Genomic DNA, 24,828 nt, shown 5'->3' on the forward strand with positions numbered 1-24,828 from the left:
CTGTTTGTGCGTATTCGTTCTTGTTTTGGACAGTTAAAACTCTGTTTTTGACATTGGGCTATTTATCAAAATGTCCAACCAGCGTCTTATTAACAGGAAGAAGAGACAATCAACTTTCATTTCCTATGGTATTGTACTTAATCAGATAAAAACTGCTGAATGAGTCAAAAAAACATGCTGCGTTGAATTGCTTTTGATGATCTAGCAGAAATCACGGGTTTGTTCTGCCTGGTAGGATCCTCAGCAGCCTGAAATATGTGGCGGAACAACCCGTTACTCCAAACCCCTAGTAAAGTTATTATAGCTTCCACTCCATGTCCACGCTGCATCACCACGCCAACATTAACTATTACAACGTTTAGCTACATAGCTACTGTACATGACTACTTTATGTAGGTTTTCACCTCGCAATATTCACGAATAGAAGTTTGAAGAAATATTTCTCAACATGTTAAGTTTGAAGAAACGTCAGTCGAAGTCCTCGGGGGAATCAGGCGTCAACGAAGAAGAGTTTTGTCCGATTGAAGGCAGTGCGCTCACAAACCCAACTGGCAGCATCTCCGGGGAGAACACAGTAGAACTGAAAAGAACTATAACTCTATTGAATGGTGTTGCTATCATCGTGGGTAGCATCATCGGTTCGGGGATATTCTTGACACCCATCGGGGTAGTGAAGGAAGCTGGTTCTGTCGGACTGTCGTTGATCATTTGGGCAGTGTGTGGGTTGTTCTCGACAGTGGGGGCCCTGTGCTATGCTGAATTAGGGACCACCATCTCCAAATCTGGTGGAGATTATGCCTACATTCTTGAGGTCTATGGGTCTCTTCCTGCATTCCTAAAACTCTGGATAGAACTGCTGATCATCCACCCTTCTTCTCAGTACATCGTTTCTTATGTATTTGCTAGTTATTTACTCAAACCCGTCTGCCCGTGCTCTCCAGTACCAGAGCGTGTAGCTAAATTGATCGCCTGCCAGTGTATATGTAAGTCAGTTTGCTTTATGAGATACATATATTCTCTCAACACTTTGAATGAACCTATTTTTTATTTATTTATTATTTCACCATTATTTAACCAGGTAGGCAAGTTGAGAACAAGTTCTCATTTACAATTGCGACCTGGCCAAGATAAAGCAAAGCAGTTCGACACATACAACAACACAGAGTGACACATGGAGTAAAACAAACATACTGTCAATAATACAGTAGAAAAATAAGTCTATATACAATGTGAGCAAATGAGGTGAGATAAGGGAGGTAAAGGCAAAAAAGGCCATGGTGGCGAAGTAAATACAATATAGCAAGTAAAACACTGTTAAACCAATATAACCTGTCTGGTTGCATCAGCTACGTATCAAATTCCATGCATCGTAAACGACAGGTGTAGGTAGACTAACAATGAAACACGTACTTACGCGGCCCTAACCATCAATGCTGAGGGAAAGTAGAGAAATAATAGAAAAGTAAAACATGTAATAATAAATACGCAATGAGTAACGACAACTCTGCTTTATACACGGGATACCACGATGTGCAGGGGTAAGAGGTAATTGAGGTACAGTTGAAGTCGGAAGTTTACATACACCTTAGCCAAATACACTTAAACTCAGTTTTTCACAATTCCTGACATTTAATCCTAGTAAAAATTCCCTGTCTTAGGTCAGTTAGGATCACCACTTTATTTTAAGAATGTGAAACGTCAGAATAATAGTAGAGAGAATGATTGATTTCATCTTTTATTTCTTTCATCACATTCCCAGTGGGTCAGAAGTTTACATACACTCAATTAGTATTTGGTAGCATTGCCTTTAAATTGTTTAACTTGGGTCAAACGTTTCGGGTAGCCTTCCACAAGCTTCCCACAATAAGTTGGGTGAATTTTGCCCCATTCCTCCTGACAGAGCTGGTGTAACTGAGTCAGGTTTGTAGGCCTCCTTGCTCACACACGCTTTTTCAGTTCTGCCCACAAATCTTCTATAGGATTGAGGTCAGGGCTTTGTGATGGCCACTCCAATACCTTGACTTTGTTGTCCTTAAGCCATTTTGCCACAACTTTGGAAGTATGCTTGGGGTCATTGTCCATTTGGAAGACCCATTTGCGACCAAGCTTTAACTTCCTGACTGATGTCTTGAGATGTTGCTTCAATATATCCACTTAATTTTCCTGCCTCATGATGCCATCTATTTTGTGAAGTGCACCAGTCCCTCCTGCAGCAAAGCACCCCCACAACATGATGCCCCGTGCTTCACGATTGGGATGGTGTTCTTCGGCTTGCAAGCCTCCCCCTTTTTCCTCCAAACATAACGATGGTCATTATGGCCAAACAGTTCTATTTTTGTTTCATCAGACCAGAGGACATTTCTCCAAAAAGTACGATCTTTGTCCCCGTGTGCAGTTGCAAACCGTAGTCTGGCTTCTTTATGGCGGTTTTGAAGCAGTGACTTCTTCCTTGCTGAGTGGCCTTTCAGGTTATGTCGATATAGGACTCGTTTTATTGTGGATATAGATACTTTTGTACCTGTTTCCTTCAGCATCTTCACATGGTCCTTTGCTGTTGTTCTGGGATTGATTTGCACTATTCGCACCAAAGTACGTTGTTCATCTCTAGGAGACAGAACGCGTCTCCTTCTTCAGCGGTATGACGGCTGCGTGGTCCCATGGTGTTTATACTTGCATACTATTGTTTGTACAGATGAACGTGGTACCTTCAGGCGTTTGGAAATTGCGCCCATGATGTCAAGCAAAGAGGCACTGAGTTTGAAGGTAGGCCTTGAAATACATCCACAGGTACACCTCCAATTGACTCAAATGATGTCAATTAGCCTATCAGAAGCTTCTAAAGTCATGACATCATTTTCTGGAATTTTCCAAGCTGTTTAAAGGCACAGTCAACTTAGTGTATGTAAACTTCTGACCCACTGGATTTGTGATACAGTGAATTATAAGTGAAATAATCTGTCTGTAAACAATTGTTGGAAAAATGACTTGTGTCATGCACAAAGTAGATGTTCTAACCGACTTGCCAAAACTATAGTTTGTTAACAAGAAATGTGTGGAGTGGTTGAAAAACGAGTTTTAATGACTCCAACCTAAGTGTATGTAAACTTCCACCTTCAATTGTATCTACAATTCAAAATGTACAATACAACATGTATAATACCACCATTCAACAATATTACAATGTCCGTGTGTATAGAGTGTGTGTGCTTGCGTGTATGTGGGTGTCTGTACCTGTGTGTGTTTCTTCACAGTCCCTGCCGTTCCATAATGTGTATTTTTACCTGTTTTTAATAAATAAATCTGATTCTACTGCTTGCATCAGTTACCTGATGTGGAATAGAGTTCCATGTAGTCATGGCTCTATGTAGTACTCTGCGCCTCACATTACAAACGGATGCCCTTAGGACAGCAATTATTCTTGCCAGGTGGAAGGAACCAGCTGTCCTGTCTGACTATCCGTGTTCACCATTCTGTTTTACTGTGAAATGAAATAGAATGGTGAACGCAGCGATCAGGCTGTTTCCAACAGGCTAGAAATTCTCCCCTAACCTGCAGAATAAACCTCTGTCTGTCTGTCTGTCTGTCTGTCTGTCTGTCTGTCTGTCTGTCTGTCTGTCTGTCTGTCTGTCTGTCTGTCTGTCTGTCTGTCTGTCTGTCTGTCTCCCCGTTAAATAACGTCTGTCTGTCTGTCTGTCTGTCTGTCTGTCTGTCTGTCTGTCTGTCTGTCTGTCTGTCTGTCTGTCTGTGTGTGTGTTCCAGTGCTCTTGACAGCAGTAAACTGCTGGAGTGTGAAGGCTGCCACACGGGTCCAGGATGTCTTCACTGCAGCCAAGCTCCTCGCTCTGGTGCTCATAATCATCCTCGGCTTTGTGCAGATTGGCAGAGGTGAGAAGTAGACACACAGACAGACTGAAGTGCTAGATACACACACAGAGGTGAGAAGTAGACACACAGACAGACTGAAGTGCTAGATACACACACAGAGGTGAGAAGTAGACACACAGACAGACTGAAGTGCTAGATACACACACAGAGGTGAGAAGTAGACACACAGACAGACTGAAGTGCTAGATACACACACAGAGGTGAGAAGTAGACACACAGACAGACTGAAGTGCTAGATACACACACAGAGGTGAGAAGTAGACACACAGACAGACTGAAGTGCTAGATACACACACAGAGGTGAGAAGTAGACACACAGACAGACTGAAGTGCTAGATACACACACAGAGGTGAGAAGTAGACACACAGACAGACTGAAGTGCTAGATACACACAGAGGTGAGAAGTAGACACACAGACAGACTGAAGTTCTAGATACACACACAGAGGTGAGAAGTAGACACACAGACAGACTGAAGTGCTAGATACACACACAGAGGTGAGAAGTAGACACACAGGCAGACTGAAGTGCTAGATACACACACAGAGGTGAGAAGTAGACACACAGACAGACTGAAGTTCTAGATACACACACAGAGGTGAGAAGTAGACACACAGACAGACTGAAGTGCTAGATACACACACAGAGGTGAGAAGTAGACACACAGACAGACTGAAGTGCTAGATACACACACAGAGGTGAGAAGTAGACACACAGACAGACTGAAGTGCTAGATACACACACAGAGGTGAGAAAAAAACACACAGACAGACTGAAGTGCTAGATACACACACAGAGGTGAGAAGTAGACACACAGACAGACTGAAGTGCTAGATACACACACAGAGAAGTGTTGAATAAGAGTTTTTGTTGCAATCTGTCAGTGATATCTTCTTCTGTCAGTCCACTCACAAACGTTCATCTCTTTTCAGGAGGGACGGAGCGTCTTTGGCCAGAGAACGCATTCGAAGGGACAAGGACGGACGTTGGCAGCTTTGGGTTGGCCCTGTACAGTGGCCTGTTTGCCTACGGAGGCTGGTAAGTAGGGAGGAGGAGGCTGGTAGGTAGGGAGGAGTAGGCTGGTAGGTAGGGAGGAGGAGGCTGGTATGTAGGGAGGAGGAGGCTGGTAGGTAGGGAGGAGGAGGCTGGTAGTTTGGGAGGAGGAGGCTGGTATGTAGGGAGGAGAAGGCTGGTATGTAGGGAGGAGGAGGCTGGTAGGTAGGGAGGAGGAGGCTGGTAGGTAGGGAGGAGGAGGCTGGTAGGTAGGGAGGAGTAGGCTGATATGTAGGGAGGAGGAAGCTGGTAGGTAGGGAGGAGGAAGCTGGTAGGTAGGGAGGAGGAGGCTGGTAGGTAGGGAGGAGGAGGCTGGTAGATAGGGAGGGAGGAGTAGGTTGATATGTAGGGAGGAGGAGGCTGGTAGGTAGGGAGGAGGAGGCTGGTATGTAGGGAGGAGGAGGCTGGTAGTTTGGGAGGAGGAGGCTGGTATGTAGGGAGGAGAAGGCTGGTATGTAGGGAGGAGGAGGCTGGTAGGTAGGGAGGAGTAGGCTGATATGTAGGGAGGAGGAAGCTGGTAGGTAGGGAGGAGAAGGCTGGTATGTAGGGAGGAGGAGGCTGGTAGATAGGGAGGGAGGAGTAGGTTGATATGTAGGGAGGAGGAGGCTGGTAGGTAGGGAGGAGATGGCTGGTATGTAGGGAGGAGGAGGCTGGTAGGTAGGGAGGAGGAGGCTGGTATGTAGGGAGGAGGAGGCTGGTAGGTAGGGAGGAGGAGGCTGGTATGTAGGGAGGAGGAGGCTGGTAGGTAGGGAGGAGTAGGCTGGTATGTAGGGAGGAGGAGGCTGGTAGGTAGGGAGGAGTAGACTGGTATGTAGTGAGGAGGAGGCTGGTAGGTAGGGAGGAGGAGGCTGGTATGTAGGGGGGAGGAGGCTGGTAGGTAGGGAGGAGGAGGCTGGTAGGTAGGGAGGAGGAGGCTGGTAGTTAGGGAGGAGGAGGTTGGTAGGTAGGAAGGAGGAGGCTGGTCGTTCGGGAGGAGGAGGCTGGTAGTTAGGGAGGAGGAGGCTGGTAGTTAGGGAGGAGGGAACAGAACTAGTGTTTGGGATAAATGTGTGTCCAGCTCTCAGACCCAGATTAAACCTAGTCCTGGACTACAGAACACTTTACCTGCTTCTTAGTCTGGTCCAGTGTCTATGTATTCATTATCAGTTTAAACCACTGAAATATCAGTCTAGTTTCAATAAATAACAAACATGTCAAAGTAAGCTAGGTGTAGACATGATGAATACAGCGCTGTTCATAATGGTATAGGACTACTGTCTGTCTGGCATCTCTACTACAGTGGTTCATAATGGTATAGGCCTACAGACAGTGGTTCATAATGGTATAGGCCTATGTCTGTCTGGCATCTCTACTACAGTGGTTCATAATGGTATAGGCCTACTGTCTGTCTGGCATCTCTACTACAGTGGTTCATAATGGTATAGGCCTACTGTCTGTCTGGCATCTCTACTACAGTGGTTCATAATGGTATAGGACTACTGTCTGTCTGGCATCTCTACTACAGTGGTTCATAATGGTATAGGACTACTGTCTGTCTGGCATCTCTACTACAGTGGTTCATAATGGTATAGGCCTACTGTCTGTCTGGCATCTCTACTACAGTGGTTCATAATGGTATAGGCCTACTGTCTGTCTGGCATCTCTACTACAGTGGTTCATAATGGTATAGGACTACTGTCTGTCTGGCATCTCTACTACAGTGGTTCATAATGTTATAGGCCTACTGTCTGTCTGGCATCTCTACTACAGTGGTTCATAATGGTATAGCACTACTGTCTGTCTGGCATCTCTACTACAGTGGTTCATAATGGTATAGGCCTACTGTCTGTCTGGCATCTCTACTACAGTGGTTCATAATGGTATAGGACTACTGTCTGTCTGGCATCTCTACTACAGTGGTTCATAATGGTATAGGCCTACTGTCTGTCTGGCATCTCTACTACAGTGGTTCATAATGGTATCGGACTACTGTCTGTCTGGCATCTCTACTACAGTGGTTCATAATGGTATAGGACTACTGTCTGTCTGGCATCTCTACTACAGTGGTTCATAATGGTATAGGCCTACTGTCTGTCTGGCATCTATACTACAGTGGTTCATAATGGTATAGGACTACTGTCTGTCTGGCATCTCTACTACAGTGGTTCATAATGGTATAGGCCTACTGTCTGTCTGGCATCTCTACTACAGTGGTTCATAATGGTATAGGACTACTGTCTGTCTGGCATCTCTACTACAGTGGTTCATAATGGTATAGGACTACTGTCTGTCTGGCATCTCTACTACAGTGGTTCATAATGGTATAGGCCTACTGTCTGTCTGGCATCTATACTACAGTGGTTCATAATGGTATAGGACTACTGTCTGTCTGGCATCTCTACTACAGTGGTTCATAATGGTATAGGCCTACTGTCTGTCTGGCATCTCTACTACAGTGGTTCATAATGGTATAGGACTACTGTCTGTCTGGCATCTCTACTACAGTGGTTCATAATGGTATAGGACTACTGTCTGTCTGGCATCTCTACTACAGTGGTTCATAATGGTATAGGCCTACTGTCTGTCTGGCATCTATACTACAGTGGTTCATAATGGTATAGGACTACTGTCTGTCTGGCATCTCTACTACAGTGGTTCATAATGGTATAGGCCTACTGTCTGTCTGGCATCTCTACTACAGTGGTTCATAATGGTATAGGACTACTGTCTGTCTGGCATCTCTACTACAGTGGTTCATAATGGTATAGGACTACTGTCTGTCTGGCATCTCTACTACAGTGGTTCATAATGGTATAGGCCTACTGTCTGTCTGGCATCTATACTACAGTGGTTCATAATGGTATAGGACTACTGTCTGTCTGGCATCTCTACTACAGTGGTTCATAATGGTATAGGCCTACTGTCTGTCTGGCATCTCTACTACAGTGGTTCATAATGGTATAGGACTACTGTCTGTCTGGCATCTCTACTACAGTGGTTCATAATGGTATAGGCCTACTGTCTGTCTGGCATCTCTACTACAGTGGTTCATAATGGTATAGGCCTACTGTCTGTCTGGCATCTCTAGTGCAGTTACGTGAAACACATTTTTTTTCATTTTTTTTCACAGGAATAATTTAAATTTAGTCACAGAAGAGATGATTCAACCGCACAAGTAAGTCACCAGTAGTGCACTATATATATATATATATATATATATATATATATATAGGTTATGTACAAAATGAGTAACAAACTAAATAGCACAGTTAGTTAGTCAGGCCATAAAACGGCAGCCATCGCCTCTATACGGTATACTAGGGTGACATTTTAGATTTTCTCCTCCCTGTCACCTGTTACCACGGTGACAGAGGAGGAAGTTTACGTTTGACCTTTCCTTGACCCTTGCTTCGTGTGTGTGTGTGTGTGTGTGTGTGTGTAGGAACCTGCCGCGTGCCATCATGCTCTCCCTGCCCGTGGTGACGGTGGTGTATGTCCTTACTAACCTGGCCTACTTCACCACCATCAGCCCCGAGGAGATGGTGGCTTCAGAGGCCGTGGCAGTGGTGAGACTACGAGCATGACGTTACCCACACACAGACACACACACAGCTACCCCTAACTCCAAGTAACTGTGACCTGCAGGACTTTGGTAACTTCCACCTGGGTGTCATGTCCTGGATCATCCCTGTGTTTGTAGGACTGTCCTGTTTCGGCTCCGTCAACGGATCTCTCTTCACTTCCTCCAGGTAACACACACACGCACACACACACGCTAGCACACACACACACACATACGCTAGCACACACACACATACGCTAGCACACACACACACGCTAGCACACACACACATACGCTAGCACACACACACACACACACACACACGCACACACACACACACACACGCTAGCACACACACACACATACGCTAGCACACACACACATACGCTAGCACCCACACACACACACGCTAGCACACACACACATACGCTAGCACACACACACACACGCGCACACACACACACACACACACACACACACACACACACACACACACGCTAGCACACACACACATACGCTAGCACACACACACATACGCTAGCACACACACACGCTAGCACACACACACATACGATAGCACACACACACACACACGCTAGCACACACACACATACGCTAGCACACACACACATACGCTAGCACACACACACGCTAGCACACACACACATACGCTAGCACACACACACACACACACACACACACACACACACACACACACACACACACACACACACACACACACACACACACACTAGCACACACACACACATACGCTAGCACACACAGACATACGCTAGCACACACACACACACGCTAGCACACACATACGCTAGCACACACACACACACACACACACACACGCTAGCACACACACACATACGCTAGCACACACACACACGCACACACACACACACGCACGCACGCACGCACGCACGCACACACACACACACACACACACACACACACACACACACACACACACACACACACATGCTAGCACACAAACCAAACACACAGACATATACAGTGCCTTGCAAAAGTATTCACCTCCTTGGCATTTTTCCTATTTTGTTTTATTACAACCTGTAATTTAAATGTCTTTTTATTTGGATTTCATGTAATGGACATACACAAAATAGTCCAAATTGTTGAAGTAAAAAATAAAATACTTGTTTAAATTTTTGTTTTAAATTTTAATGGAAAAGTGGTTGGTGCATATGTTTTCACCCCCTCTGCTGTGAAGCCCCTAAATAAGATCTGATGCAATCAATTACCTTCAGAAGTCACATAATTAGTTAAATAAAGTCCACCGGTGTGCAATCTGTCACATGATCTGTCACATGATCTCAGTATATATATATATATATATATATATATATATATATATATATATATACACCTGTGCTGAAAGGCCCCAGAGTCCGCAACACCACTAAGCAAGGGGCACCACCAATCAAGCGGCACTATGAAGACCAAGGAGTTCTCCAAACAGGTCAGGGACAAAGTTGTGGAGAAGTACAGATCAGGGTTGGGTTGTAAAAAAACATCAGAAACTTTGAACATCCCACGGAGCACCATTAAATCCATTATTAAAAAATGGAAAGAATATGGCCCCACAACAAACCTGCCAAGAGAGGGCCACCTACCAAAACTCACGGACCAGGCAAGGAGGGCATTAATCAGAGAGGCAACAAAGACACCAAAGATAACCCTGAAGGAGCTGCGAAGCTCCACAGCGGAGATTGGAGTATCTGTCCATAGGACCACTTTAAGTTGTACACTCCATAGAGCTGGGCTTTACGGAACAGTGGCCAGAAAAAAGCCATTGCTTCAAGAAAAAAATAAGTGAACACGTTTGGTGTTCACCAAAAGGCATGTGGGATACTCCCCAAACATATGGAAGAAGGTACTCTGGTCAGATGAGATTAAAATTGAGCTTTTTGGCCATCAAGGAAAACTCTATGTCTGGCACAAACCCAACACCTCTCATCACCCCAAGAACACCATCCCCACAGTTAAGCATGGTGGTGGAAGGATAATGCTGTGGGGATGTTTTTCATCGGCAGGGACTGGGAAACTGGTCAGAAATGAAGGAATGATGGATGGCGCTAAATACAGGGAAATTCTTGAGGGAAACCTGTTTCAGTCTTCCAGAAATTTGAGACTGGGACGGAGGTTCACCTTCCAGCAGGACAATGACCCTAAGCATACTGCTAAAGCAACACTTGTGTAGCCTTGTCCAGCCTTGTGTAGGTCTACAATCTTGTCCCTGACATCCTTGGGGAGCTCTTTGGTCTTGGCCATGGTGGAGAGTTTGGAATCTGATTGATTGATTGCTTCTGTGGACAGGTGTCTTTTATACAGGTAACAAGCTGAGATTAGGAGCACTCCCTTTAAGAGTGTGCTCCTAATCACAGCTCGTTACCTGTATAAAAGACACCTGAGAGCCAGAAATCTTTCTGATTGAGAGGGGGTCAAATACTTATTTCCCTCATTAAAATGCAAATCAATTTATAACATTTTTGACATGCGTTTTTCTGGATTTTTTGTTGTTATTCTGTCTCTCACTGTTCAAATAAACCTACCATTAAAATTATAGACTGATCATTTCTTTGTCAGTGGGCAAACGTACAAAATGAGCAGGGGATCAAATTCTTTTTTCCCTCGCTGTAAATGTATTGGAATGGCCTAGTCAAAGCCCGGACCTCAATTCAATTGAGAATCTGTGGTATGACTTAAAGATTGCTGTACACCAGCGGAACCCATCCAACTTGAAGGAGCTGGAGCAGTTTTGCCTTGAAGAATGGGCAAAAATTCCAGTGTAAATCAAATGATACAAAATCCATTTTAATTTCAGGTTGTATGGACAACAAAATAGGAAAAATGCCAAGGCGGGTGAATACTTTCGCAAGACACTGTATATGCACACACACCTCACAACCCACTCACCTCACAATATAACCTTCTAGAGTCAATGCACACAGGTCAACTTACATGCAGTACTGGGTACCTGTTTGTAATAGACTTCTCTCCATCTTTCTTTCTGTCAGGTTGTTTTTGGTCGGGTCACGAGAAGGTCACCTGCCCATTCTGTTGTCCATGATCCACCCGATCCTCACCCCTCAGCCTTCACTCATATTCACCGTGAGTCCTGTCATTATCAACCTTCTGTATGAATATTTATTTATTTAACCTCTCAATTGTTTGACTCCTGTTGTGTGAATCAGTGTTTGACTCCTGTTGTGTGAATCTGTGTTTGACTCCTGTTGTGTGAATCAGTGTTTGATTCCTGTTGTGTGAATCAGTGTTTGACTCCTGTTGTGTGTATCAGTGTTTGACTCCTGTTGTGTGAATCAGTGTTTGACTCCTGTTGTGTGAATCAGTGTTTGATTCCTGTTGTGTGAATCAGTGTTTGACTCCTGTTGTGTGTATCAGTGTTTGACTCCTGTTGTGTGAATCTGTGTTTGATTCCTGTTGTGTGAATCTGTGTTTGACTCCTGTTGTGTGAATCAGTGTTTGACTCCTGTTGTGTGAATCAGTGTTTGATTCCTGTTGTGTGAATCAGTGTTTGACTCCTGTTGTGTGTATCAATGTTTGACTCCTGTTGTGTGAATCTGTGTTTGACTCCTGTTGTGTGAATCTGTGTTTGACTCCTGTTGTGTGAATCAGTGTTTGACTACTGTTTTGTAAATCAGTGTTTGACTCCTGTTGTGTGTATCTGTGTTTGACTCCTGTTGTGTGAATCTGTGTTTGACTCCTGTTGTGTGAATCTGTGTTTGACTCCTGTTGTGTGAATCTGTGTTTGACTCCTGTTGTGTGAATCAGTGTTTGATCTGTGGTCCATAACTATCCCACGTTAGTGTGTCTGTGGCTGCTAAATCAAATCAGTCTTTATTTAAAACCGGAACACTTTCCAGGAAACCATCAAATGGAAGTGGTAAAATCAAACAGGAAGTACTAAAGGACTAAGAAGATGGTATGTTTTCTCTCTCTCAGTGCATAATGACGGTGCTGTATGTTGTCTCTCTCTGTGCATAGTGATGGTGCTGTATAATCTCTCTCTGTACATAGTGATGGTGCTGTATGTTGTCTCTCTGTGCATAGTGACGGTGCTGTATGTTGTCTCTCTCTCTCAGTACATAATGATGGTGCTGTATGTTGTCTCTCTGTGCATAGTGACGGTGCTGTATGTTCTCTCTCTCTCAGTGCATAGTGACGGTGCTGTATGTTCTCTCTCTCAGTGCATAATGATGGTACTGTATGTTGTCTCTCTCAGTACATAGTGATGGTGCTGTATGTTCTCTCTCTCTCTCAGTACATAATGACGGTGCTGTATGCTCTCTCTCTCTCTCTGTGCATAGTGACGGTGCTGTATGTTGTCTCTCTCTCTCAGTACATAATGATGGTGCTGTATGTTGTCTCTCTGTGCATAGTGACGGTGCTGTATGTTCTTTCTCTCTCAGTGCATAGTGACGGTGCTGTATGTGGTCTCTCTCAGTGCATAATGATGGTACTGTATGTTGTCTCTCTCAGTACATAGTGACGGTGCTGTATGTTCTCTCTCTCTCTCTGTACATAGTGACGGTGCTGTATGTTCTCTCTCTCTCAGTACATAATGATGGTGCTGTATGTTCTCTCTCTCTCAGTACATAATGATGGTGCTGTATGTTGTCTCTCTCTCTCAGTAAATAATGACGGTGCTGTATGTTCTCTCTCTCTCTGTACATAGTGACGGTGTTGTATGTTCTCTCTCTCTCTCAGTACATAATGATGGTGCTGTATGTTCTCTCTCTCACTACATAGTGATGGTGCTGTATGTTCTCTCTCTCAGTACATAGTGACGGTGCTGTATGTTCTTTCTCTCAGTACATAGTGACGGTGCTGTATGTTCTCTCTCTTTCAATACATAGTGACGGTGCTGTATGTTGTCTCTCTCAGTACATAGTGACGGTACTGTATGTTCTCTCTCTCTCAGTACATAATGACGGTGCTGTATGTTGTCTCTCTCAGTACATAGTGACGGTGCTGTATGTTGTCTCTCTCAGTACATAATGACGGTGCTGTATGTTCTCTCTCTCTCTCAGTGCATAGTGACGGTGCTGTTTGTTCTCTCTCTGTCAGTGCATAATGACGGTGCTTATGTTCTCTCTCTCTCTCTGTGCATAGTGACGGTGCTGTATGTTCTCTCTATCTCTCAGTGCATAATGACGGTGCTGTATGTTCTCTCTCTCTCTCTGTGCATAGTGATGGTGCTGTATGTTCTCTCTCTCTCTGAGTGCATAGTGACGGTGCTGTATGTTGTCTCTCTCAGTACATAGTGACGGTGCTGTATGTTCTCTTACTCTCTCAGTGCATAGTGACGGTGCTGTATGTTGTCTCTCTCTGTGCATAGTGATGGTGCTGTATGTTGTCTCTCAGTGCATAGTGACTGTGCTGTATGTTCTCTCTCAGTACATAGTGACAGTGCTGTATGTTGTCTCTCTCAGTACATAGTGATGGTGCTGTATGTTATCTTTCTCAGTGCATAGTGACGGTGCTGTATGTTCTCTCTCAGTGCATAGTGACGGTGCTGTATGTTGTCTCTCTCAGTACATAGTGACGGTGCTGTATGTTCTCTCTCTCTCTCTCCGTGCATAGTGATGGTGCTGTATGTTCTCTCTCTCTCAGTGCATAGTGACGGTGCTGTATGTTGTCTCTCTCTGTGCATAGTGACGGTGCTGTATGTTCTCTCTCTCTCTCTCTCTCTCTCAGTACATAGTGACGGTGCTGTATGTTCTATCTCTCTCAGTGCATAGTGACGGTGCTGTATGTTCTCTCTCTCTCAGTGCATAGTGACGGTGCTGTATGTTGTCTCTCTCTCTCAGTACATAGTGACGGTGCTGTATGTTCTCTCTCTCTCTGTGCATAGTGACGGTGCTGTATGTTGTCTCTCTCTCTCAGTACATAGTGACGGTGCTGTATGTTCTCTCTCTCTCAGTGCATAGTGACGGTGCTGTATGTTGTCTCTCTCAGTGCATAGTGACTGTGCTGTATGTTCTCTCTCTCTCAGTGCATAGTGACGGTGCTGTATGTTGACTCTCTCAGTGCATAGTGACGGTGCTGTATGTTGTGTCTCTCTCAGTGCATAGTGACGGTGCTGTATGTTCTCTCTCTCTCTCTCTCAGTACATAATGACGGGGCTGTATGTTCTCTCTCTCTCAGTACATAATGATGGTGCTGTATGTTGTCTCTCTCTCTCAGTGCATAGTGACGGTGCTGTATCTTGTCTCTCTCAGTGCATAGTGACGGTGCTGTATGTTCTCTGTCTCTCAGTACATAATGATGGTGCTGTATGTTGTCTCTCTCTCTCAGTGCATAGTGACGGTGCTGTATGTTGTCTCTCTCAGTGCATAGTGACGGTGCTGTATGTTCTCTGTCTCTCACTACATAGTGATGGTGCTGTATGTTCTCTCTCTCAGTACATAGTGACGGTGCTGTATGTTCTTTCTCTCAGTACATAGTGACGGTGCTGTATGTTCTCTCTCTTTCAATACATAGTGACGGTGCTGTATGTTGTCTCTCTCAGTACATAGTGACGGTACTGTATGTTCTCTCTCTCTCAGTACATAATGACGGTGCTGTATGTTGTCTCTCTCAGTACATAGTGACGGTGCTGTATATTGTCTCTCTCAGTACATAATGACGGTGCTGTATGTTCTCTCTCTCTCTCAGTGCATAGTGACGGTGCTGTTTGTTCTCTCTCTCTCAGTGCATAATGACGGTGCTGTATGTTCTCTCTCTCTCTCTGTGCATAGTGACGGTGCTGTATGTTCTCTCTATCTCTCAGTGCATAATGACGGTGCTGTATGTTCTCTCTCTCTCTCTGTGCATAGTGATGGTGCTGTATGTTCTCTCTCTCTCTGAGTGCATAGTGACGGTGCTGTATGTTGTCTCTCTCAGTACATAGTGACGGTGCTGTATGTTCTCTTACTCTCTCAGTGCATAGTGACGGTGCTGTATGTTGTCTCTCTCTGTGCATAGTGATGGTGCTGTATGTTGTCTCTCTCAGTGCATAGTGACTGTGCTGTATGTTCTCTCTCAGTACATAGTGACGGTGCTGTATGTTGTCTCTCTCAGTACATAGTGATGGTGCTGTATGTTGTCTTTCTCAGTGCATAGTGACGGTGCTGTATGTTCTCTCTCAGTGCATAGTGACGGTGCTGTATGTTGTCTCTCTCAGTACATAGTGACGGTGCTGTATGTTCTCTCTCTCTCTCTCCGTGCATAGTGATGGTGCTGTATGTTCTCTCTCTCTCAGTGCATAGTGACGGTGCTGTATGTTGTCTCTCTCTGTGCATAGTGACGGTGCTGTATGTTCTCTCTCTCTCTCTCTCTCTCTCTCAGTACATAGTGACGGTGCTGTATGTTCTCTCTCTCAGTGCATAGTGACGGTGCTGTATGTTCTCTCTCTCTCAGTGCATAGTGACGGTGCTGTATGTTGTCTCTCTCTCTCAGTACATAGTGACGGTGCTGTATGTTCTCTCTCTCTGTGCATAGTGACGGTGCTGTATGTTGTCTCTCTCTCTCAGTACATAGTGACGGTGCTGTATGTTCTCTCTCTCTCAGTGCATAGTGACGGTGCTGTATGTTGTCTCTCTCAGTGCATAGTGACTGTGCTGTATGTTCTCTCTCTCTCAGTGCACAGTGACGGTGCTGTATGTTGACTCTCTCAGTGCATAGTGACGGTGCTGTATGTTGGGTCTCTCTCAGTGCATAGTGACGGTGCTGTATGTTCTCTCTCTCTCTCTCTCAGTACATAATGACGGGGCTGTATGTTCTCTCTCTCTCAGTACATAATGATGGTGCTGTATGTTGTCTCTCTCTCTCAGTGCATAGTGACGGTGCTGTATATTGTCTCTCTCAGTGCATAGTGACGGTGCTGTATGTTCTCTGTCTCTCAGTACATAATGATGGTGCTGTATGTTGTCTCTCTCTCTCAGTGCATAGTGACGGTGCTGTATGTTGTCTCTCTCAGTGCATAGTGACGGTGCTGTATGTTCTCTCTCTCTCAGTACATAGTGATGGTGCTGTATCTTGTCTCTCTCAGTACATAATGACGGTGCTGTATGTTCTCTCTCTCTCTCAGTACATAATGATGGTGCTGTATGTTGTCTCTCTCTCTCAGTGCATATTGACGGTGCTGTATGTTGTCTTCCTCAGTACATAGTGACGGTGCTGTATGTTCTATCTCTCTCAGTGCATAGTGACTGTGCTGTATGTTGTCTCTCTCACTGCATAGTGACGGTGCTGTATGTTCTCTTGATAGAAGCATTTCTATGTTTAAAGATAATGATTAAATAATTCTTCCCTGAAACCTAATTATTAGTGATATGGTTTATGTAGCCTGTATAATGAGTAACTAAAATGTTAAGCATAAATCAACTAGGTTGGCTTGGGGAAGAGAGGAATGTTAGTGTGTGTGTTTAAGTAAACACCAGGAACCGTTAAACTATGGTTGACCTGCCCTAGCTTGAACTCTGAGGGTTTAAGATACAGTGAGGGGAAAAAGTATTTGATCCCCTGCTGATTATGTACGTTTGCCCCCTGACAAAGAAATGATCAGTCTATCATTTTAATAGTAGGTTTATTTGAACAGTAAGAGACAAAATAACAATAAAAAAATCCAGAAAAACGCATGTCAAAAATATTATAAATGTATTTGTATTTTAATGAGGGAAATAAGTATTTGACCCCCTTTGCAAACATGACTTAGTACTTGGTGGCAAAACCCTTGTTGGCAATCACAGAGGTCAGACGTTTCTTGTAGTTGGCCACCAGGTTTGCACACATCTCAGGAGGGATTTTGTCCCACTCCTCTTTGCAGATCTTCTCCAAGTCATTTGGGTTTCGAGGCTGACGTTTGGCAACTCGAACCTTCAGCTCCCTCCACAGATTTTCTATGGGATTAAGGTCTGGAGACTGGCTAGGCCACTCCAGGACCTTAATGTTTTGGGTCATTGTCATGCTGGAATACCCATCCATGACCCATTTTCAATGCCCTGGCTGAGGGAAGGAGGTTCTCACCCAAGATTTGATGGTACATGGCCCCGTCCATCGTCCTTTTGATGCGGTGAAGTTGTCCTGTCCCCTTAGCAGAAAAACACCCCCAAAGCATAATGTTTCCACCTCCATGTTTGACGGTGGGGATGGTGTTCTTGGGGTCATAGGCAGCATTCCTCCTCCTCCAAACACGGCGAGTTGAGTTGATGCCAAAGAGCTCCATTTTGGTCTCATCTGACCACAACACTTTCACCCAGTGGTCCTCTGAATCATTCAGATGTTCATTGGCAAACTTCAGACGGGCATGTATATGTGCTTTCTTGAGCAGGGGGACCTTTCGGGCACTGCAGGATTTCAGTCCTTCACGGCGTAGTGTGTTACCAATTGTTTTCTTGGTGACTATGGTCCCAGCTGCCTTGAGATCATTGACAAGATCCTCCCGTGTAGTTCTGAGCTGATTCCTCACCGTTCTCATGATCATTGCAACTCCACGAGGTGAGATCTTGCATGGAGCCCCAGGCTGAGGGAGATTGACAGTTCTTTTGTGTTTCTTCCATTTGCGAATAATCACACCAACTGTTGTCACCTTCTCACCAAGCTGCTTGGCGATGGTATTGTAGCCCATTCCAGCCTTGTGTAGGTCTACAATCTTGTCCCTGACATCCTTGGAGAGCTCTTTGGTCTTGGCCATGGTGGAGAGTTTGGAATCTGATTGATTGATTGCTTCTGTGGACAGGGGTCTTTTATACAGGTAACAAGGTGAGATTAGGAGCACACCCTTTAAGAGTGTGCTCCTAATCTCAGCTCATTACCTGTATAAAAGATACCTGAGAGCCAGAAATCTTTCTGGTTGAGAGGGGGTCAAATACTTATTTCTCTCATTAAAATGCAAATCAATTTATAAAATTTTTGACATGCGTTCTTCTGGATTTTTTTGTTTATTCTGTCTCTCACTGTTCAAATAAACCTACCATTAAAATTATAGACCGATCATTTCTTTGTCAGTGGGCAAACGTACAAAATCAGCAGGGATCAAATACTTTTTTCCCTCACTGTATGAAAGGGAGTACCTCTCAAGGTTTCCCTAATCTCAGAGGAATGAAACTGTCGGCTGGGTAATGATCTACAGTGTTGAGAGTTCTGGGGAAGAAGATAGCTAACTCTCCTTAATGTTTGTGTGTATGTGTGTGTGTCACGCCCTGGCCATAGAGAGGGTTTTGTTCTCTATTTTGGTTAGGCCAGGGTGTGACTAGGGTGGGCATTCTATGTTCTCTTTTCTATGTTTTGTGTATTTCTTTGTTTTGGCCGGGTATGGTTCTCAATCAGGGACAGCTGTCTATCGTTGTCTCTGATTGGGAGCCATACTTAGGTAGCCTTTTCCCACAGGGTTTTTTGTTGTTGTTTGTTTTGTATTGATTAAGTGTTTTCTTTAATAAATAAGAGGATGAGCACTTTACCCTCTGCGTTTTGGTCCCCCTTCAACGACGCTTGTTACAGTGCGTAAATAAGGAGCCTGGTATATAATAGATGTTTTTGTACAATGGACTTCAGAGCGTCTCGTGAATAAACATTTTTGACTATTGTAAGCTGGGACTCTGTGTCATTTAACCAGAATCTTACAAACTCTGAGTTGCAGACTGAGTATTTTAATTGAAGTTCAGTTTAGGAACAGTGAGAACATAATTCTCATAACATCTCTCTCTCTCTCAGTACATAATGACGGTGCTGTATGTTGTCTCTCTCTCTCAGTACATAATGACGGTGCTGTATGTTGTCTCTCTCTCTCAGTACATAATGACGGTGCTGTATGTTGTCTCTCTCTCTCAGTACATAATGACGGTGCTGTATGTTGTCTCTCTCAGTACATAATGATGGTGCTGTATGTTCTCTCTCTCTCTCAGTACATAATGACGGTGCTGTATGTTGTCTCTCTCTCAGTGCATAGTGACGGTGCTGTATGTTGTCTCTCTCTCTCTCAGTGCATAATGACGGTGCTGTATGTTGTCTCTCTCTCTCTCAGTGCATAATGATGGTACTGTATGTTGTCTCTCTCAGTACATAATGATGGTGCTGTATGTTCTCTCTCTCTCTCAGTACATAATGACGGTGCTGTATGTTCTCTCTCTCTCTCAGTACATAATGACGGTGCTGTATGTTGTCTCTCTCTCTCAGTACATAGTGACGATGCTGTATGTTCTCTCTCTCAGTACATAGTGACGGTGCTGTATGTTGTCTCTCTCAGTGCATAGTGACGGTGCTGTATGTTGTCTCTCTCAGTACATAGTGACGGTGCTGTATGTTGTCTCTCTCAGTACATAGTGATGGTGCTGTATGTTCTCTCTCTCTCAGTACATAGTGACGGTGCTGTATGTTCTCCTACTCTCTCAGTAGATAGTGACGGTGCTGTATGTTCTCTTACTCTCTCAGTAGATAGTGACGGTGCTGTATGTTGTCTCTCTCTCTCAGTAGATAGTGACGGTGCTGTATGTTGTCTCTCTCTCTCAGTAGATAGTGACGGTGCTGTATGTTGTCTCTCTCAGTGCATTATGACGTTGCTGTATGTTGTCTCTCTCTCAGTAGATAGTGACGGTGCTGTATGTTGTCTCTCTCTCTCAGTAGATAGTGACGGTGCTGTATGTTGTCTCTCTCTCTCAGTGCATTATGACGGTGCTGTATGTTGTCTCTCTCTCTCAGTGCATTATGACGGTGCTGTATGTTGTCTCTCTCTCTCAGTGCATTATGACGGTGCTGTATGTTGTCTCTCTCTCTCAGTGCATTATGACGGTGCTGTATGTTGTCTCTCTCTCTCAGTAGATAGTGACGGTGCTGTATGTTGTCTCTCTCTCTCAGTGCATTATGACGGTGCTGTATGTTGTCTCTCTCTCTCAGTACATAATGACGGTGCTGTATGTTGTCTCTCTCTCTCAGTACATAATGACGGTGCTGTATGTTGTCTCTCTCAGTACATAATGATGGTGCTGTATGTTCTCTCTCTCTCTCAGTACATAATGACGGTGCTGTATGTTGTCTCTCTCTCAGTGCATAGTGACGGTGCTGTATGTTGTCTCTCTCTCTCTCAGTGCATAATGACGGTGCTGTATGTTGTCTCTCTCTCTCTCAGTGCATAATGATGGTACTGTATGTTGTCTCTCTCAGTACATAATGATGGTGCTGTATGTTCTCTCTCTCTCTCAGTACATAATGACGGTGCTGTATGTTCTCTCTCTCTCTCAGTACATAATGACGGTGCTGTATGTTGTCTCTCTCTCTCAGTACATAGTGACGATGCTGTATGTTCTCTCTCTCAGTACATAGTGACGGTGCTGTATGTTGTCTCTCTCAGTGCATAGTGACGGTGCTGTATGTTGTCTCTCTCAGTACATAGTGACGGTGCTGTATGTTGTCTCTCTCAGTACATAGTGATGGTGCTGTATGTTCTCTCTCTCTCAGTACATAGTGACGGTGCTGTATGTTCTCCTACTCTCTCAGTAGATAGTGACGGTGCTGTATGTTCTCTTACTCTCTCAGTAGATAGTGACGGTGCTGTATGTTGTCTCTCTCTCTCAGTAGATAGTGACGGTGCTGTATGTTGTCTCTCTCTCTCAGTAGATAGTGACGGTGCTGTATGTTGTCTCTCTCAGTGCATTATGACGTTGCTGTATGTTGTCTCTCTCTCAGTAGATAGTGACGGTGCTGTATGTTGTCTCTCTCTCTCAGTAGATAGTGACGGTGCTGTATGTTGTCTCTCTCTCTCAGTGCATTATGACGGTGCTGTATGTTGTCTCTCTCTCTCAGTGCATTATGACGGTGCTGTATGTTGTCTCTCTCTCTCAGTGCATTATGACGGTGCTGTATGTTGTCTCTCTCTCTCAGTGCATTATGACGGTGCTGTATGTTGTCTCTCTCTCTCAGTAGATAGTGACGGTGCTGTATGTTGTCTCTCTCTCTCAGTGCATTATGACGGTGCTGTATGTTGTCTCTCTCTCTCAGTGCATTATGACGGTGCTGTATGTTGTCTCTCTCTCTCAGTGCATTATGACGGTGCTGTATGTTGTCTCTCTCTCTCAGTAGATAGTGACGGTGCTGTATGTTGTCTCTCTCTCTCAGTGCATTATGACGGTGCTGTATGTTGTCTCTCTCTCTCAGTAGATAGTGACGGTGCTGTATGTTGTCTCTCTCTCTCAGTGCATTATGACGGTGCTGTATGTTGTCTCTCTCTCTCAGTGCATTATGACGGTGCTGTATGTTGTCTCTCTCTCTCAGTGCATTATGACGGTGCTGTATGTTGTCTCTCTCTCTCAGTGCATTATGACGGTGCTGTATGTTGTCTCTCTCTCTCAGTGCATTATGACGGTGCTGTATGTTGTCTCTCTCTCTCAGTGCATTATGACGGTGCTGTATGTTGTCTCTCTCTCTCAGTGCATTATGACGGTGCTGTATGTTGTCTCTCTCTCTCAGTAGATAGTGACGGTGCTGTATGTTCTGTCTCTCTCAGTGCATAGTGACGGTGCTGTATGTTGTCTCTCTCTCTCAGTGCATTATGACGGTGCTGTATGCATTGTCCAGCGACATCTTCTCTATCATCAACTTCTTCAGCTTTTTCAACTGGCTGTGCGTCTCCATGGCCATCACCGGCATGATGTGGCTGCGATACAAGAGACCTGAACTGGAGCGACCCATCAAGGTAAGTCTGTCTGTGTGTGTATCCGTTTGTATAAGTATTTCTGTGTGTGTTTCTCCTGTGGGTCCTACATCGTTGTGTGTGTTCCAGGTGAATCTCCTACTCCTGGTGAGTTTCGTGGTAGCGTGTGTTTTGCTCATTGTGGTGTCATTTTGGAAGACGCCCGTGGAGTGTGGCATCGGCTTCGGTATCATCGCCACTGGAGTACCCGTCTATTTCTTTGGTGTTTGGTGGCAGAAAAAACCCAGCTGGATCATCAATGGCATCAGTGAGTAACTTAACACTGCTGTCACTTCCTGTAGAAAATCACTAAACTATCACTTCTACTAACAAGGTTAATGTACAGTACACATCAAAATACTAAACTATCACTTCTACTAACAAGGTTAATGTACAGTACACATCAATATACTAAACTATCACTTCTACTAACAAGGTTAATGTACAGTACACATCAAAATACTAAACTATCACTTCTACTAACAAGGTTAATGTACAGTACACATCAATATACTAAACTATCACTTCTACTAACAAGGTTGATGTACAGTTCACATCAATATACTAAACTATCACTTCTACTAACAAGGTTGATGTACAGTACACATCAATATACTAAACTATCACTTCTACTAACAAGGTTAATGTACAGTACACATCACTAAACTATCACTTCTACTAACAAGGTTAATGTACAGTACACATCAATATACTAAACTACCACTTCTACTAACAAGGTTAATGTACAGTACACATCACTAAACTATCACTTCTACTAACAAGGTTAATGTACAGTACACATCAGTATACTAAACTATCACTTCTACTAACAAGGTTAATGTACAGTACACATCAAGATGACATCTAGATTAATTAAATACTACTACTACTAATACCGCTGCTGTTGCTAGTACTACTACTACTACTACTGCTGTGTTACTACTACTACTACTGCTACTACTACTGCTACTACTACTACTACTACTACTACTACTACTACTACTACTACTACTACTAGTAGTAGTACTAGTACTACTACTACTACTACTACTGCTGTGCTACTACTACTTCTACTACTACTACTACTACTACTACTGCTGTACTACTACTACTGTACTACTACTACTACTACTGCTGTGCTACTACTACTTCTACTAGTACTACTACTACTACTACTACTGTACTACTACTGTACTACTACTACTACTACTACTACTACTACTACTACTACTACTATTACTGCTACTGCTACTACTACTACTACTACTAGTAGTAGTACTACTGCTGATGATGAAAGGGTGTAATAGTAGAGCTGGTTTTCTTGCAGGCTTGTTGACCGTGTTCTGTCAGAAGCTTCTCAACGTGGTTCCTCAGGACTCATGAACTCAACCTATTCTCCACTGCAACCCAAGCCGCTGTACCACCACTGAAGCAGTACTGGACGGTTAATGTGTATTCATCTCAGGCTGATCACTGAATACTCTCTAACCTTTGACCCCTAACCTTGATGAAGGAGTCAGTGGGGATGGGGGTGGGTTTATTGTGTCCAGAAGGAAGGGGCGGGGGACTAACTAGTAAGTAGGCCTAACTATTTGGTTGTTTACACAGAAAACCCACCTTGATGAAGGAGTCAGTGGGGATGGGGGTGGGTTTATTGTGTCCAGAAGGAAGGGGCGGGGGACCAACTAGTAAGTAGGCCTAACTATTTGGTTGTTTACACAGAAAACCCACCTTGCTGTCTTTTCTTGACATTTTCAATCTGTCTTTTCAGTATCTTGTCTTTGTTTATATTTCTTCCTATATTTAAATAGTAGTTATGTAGACTGTGTTTTTCTTATTTTAACAGTGTCTTTAAATGTTAAACTGGGGAGTTCTAGAGGTGTACTTAGCAGGGTTAGGCTCAATTTCAATTCCATTCAGAAAGTAAACCAAATTCCACATTTTCCTAATTGAAATGCATTGAAGAGAATATTCATTTCATTGTAGTTCCTGAATTGAAATGGAATTGACCCCAGCCCTGATACTGTTCCCCAGGCGCCGAAGACGTGGATGTCGATTAAGGCAGCCTCTGATTCAGAGGGGTTGGGTTAAATGCGGAAGACACCATTTTAGTTGAATACATTCAGTTGGACAACTGACTAGGTCTCCCCCCCTTTCCCTTTTATTTACATAACTGGTAGTATGAAGGCATGATATTTGGTCCTGAAGAAGTTTGTTCTTTAGGAAGGGCACATCTCGGAATGTAAAATAGTTACTAGAATTCAGAATTAGAAGTCAGAGTTCTAGAGTCCCCAGGCTCCATTCCTTCCTATAGAGAGAGAGACAAGAGGAGAGAGGAGAGAGAGACAAGAGGAGAGAGGAGAGAGAGACAGGAGGAGAGAGAGATGTTACTGTCTGTATTCTACCGACAGATTCTGAGAGAGACAGGAGGAGAGAGGAGAGAGAGAGACAGGGGGGAGAGGAGAGCGAGACAGGAGGAGAGAGGAGAGAGAGACAGGAGGAGAGAGGAGAGAGAGACAGGAGGAGAGAGAGAGTTGTTACTGTCTGTATTCTACCGACAGATTCTGAGAGAGACAGGAGGAGAGAGGAGAGAGAGACAGGAGGAGAGAGAGACAGGAGGAGAGAGGAG

The 24,828-nt window shown here is 44.2% G+C and overlaps 1 protein-coding gene across 2 annotated transcripts; it reads left to right on the forward strand.

Moving 5' to 3' along the window:
* Positions 1-278: 278 nt before the first annotated feature.
* LOC115203598 (large neutral amino acids transporter small subunit 1) lies at positions 279-23,779 on the forward strand. 2 transcript variants are annotated; one of them, XM_029768396.1, is made up of 10 exons: positions 279-983; positions 3,760-3,885; positions 4,818-4,923; positions 8,048-8,092; positions 8,360-8,483; positions 8,563-8,666; positions 11,530-11,623; positions 22,053-22,202; positions 22,290-22,467; positions 23,527-23,779. In XM_029768396.1, exons 1-10 carry the CDS (start codon positions 449-451, stop codon positions 23,580-23,582), a joined length of 1,518 nt encoding a protein of 505 aa, XP_029624256.1. In that variant the 5' UTR covers positions 279-448; the 3' UTR covers positions 23,583-23,779. The 2 variants fall into 2 exon arrangements, with proteins under 2 accessions (XP_029624256.1, XP_029624257.1); XM_029768397.1 differs by lacking the exon at positions 8,048-8,092.
* The last annotated feature ends 1,049 nt before the right edge of the window (positions 23,780-24,828 follow it).

The sequence above is a fragment of the Salmo trutta genome, chromosome 12, assembly GCF_901001165.1.
Source record: "Salmo trutta chromosome 12, fSalTru1.1, whole genome shotgun sequence".
NCBI classification, from domain to species: Eukaryota; Metazoa; Chordata; class Actinopteri; order Salmoniformes; family Salmonidae; genus Salmo; species Salmo trutta.

What these genes read in the sequence shown, in the direction of transcription:
- LOC115203598 (XM_029768396.1), top strand. Translation starts at nt 449, where the DNA reads ATGTTAAGTTTGAAGAAACGTCAGTCGAAGTCCTCGGGGGAATCAGGC. An exon ending in CTTCAGAGGCCGTGGCAGTG is followed by an intron (nt 8,484 to 8,562) that starts GTGAGACTACGA and finishes TGTGACCTGCAG; the next exon opens with GACTTTGGTAACTTCCACCT. An exon ending in CTGGATCATCAATGGCATCA is followed by an intron (nt 22,468 to 23,526) that starts GTGAGTAACTTA and finishes GTTTTCTTGCAG; the next exon opens with GCTTGTTGACCGTGTTCTGT.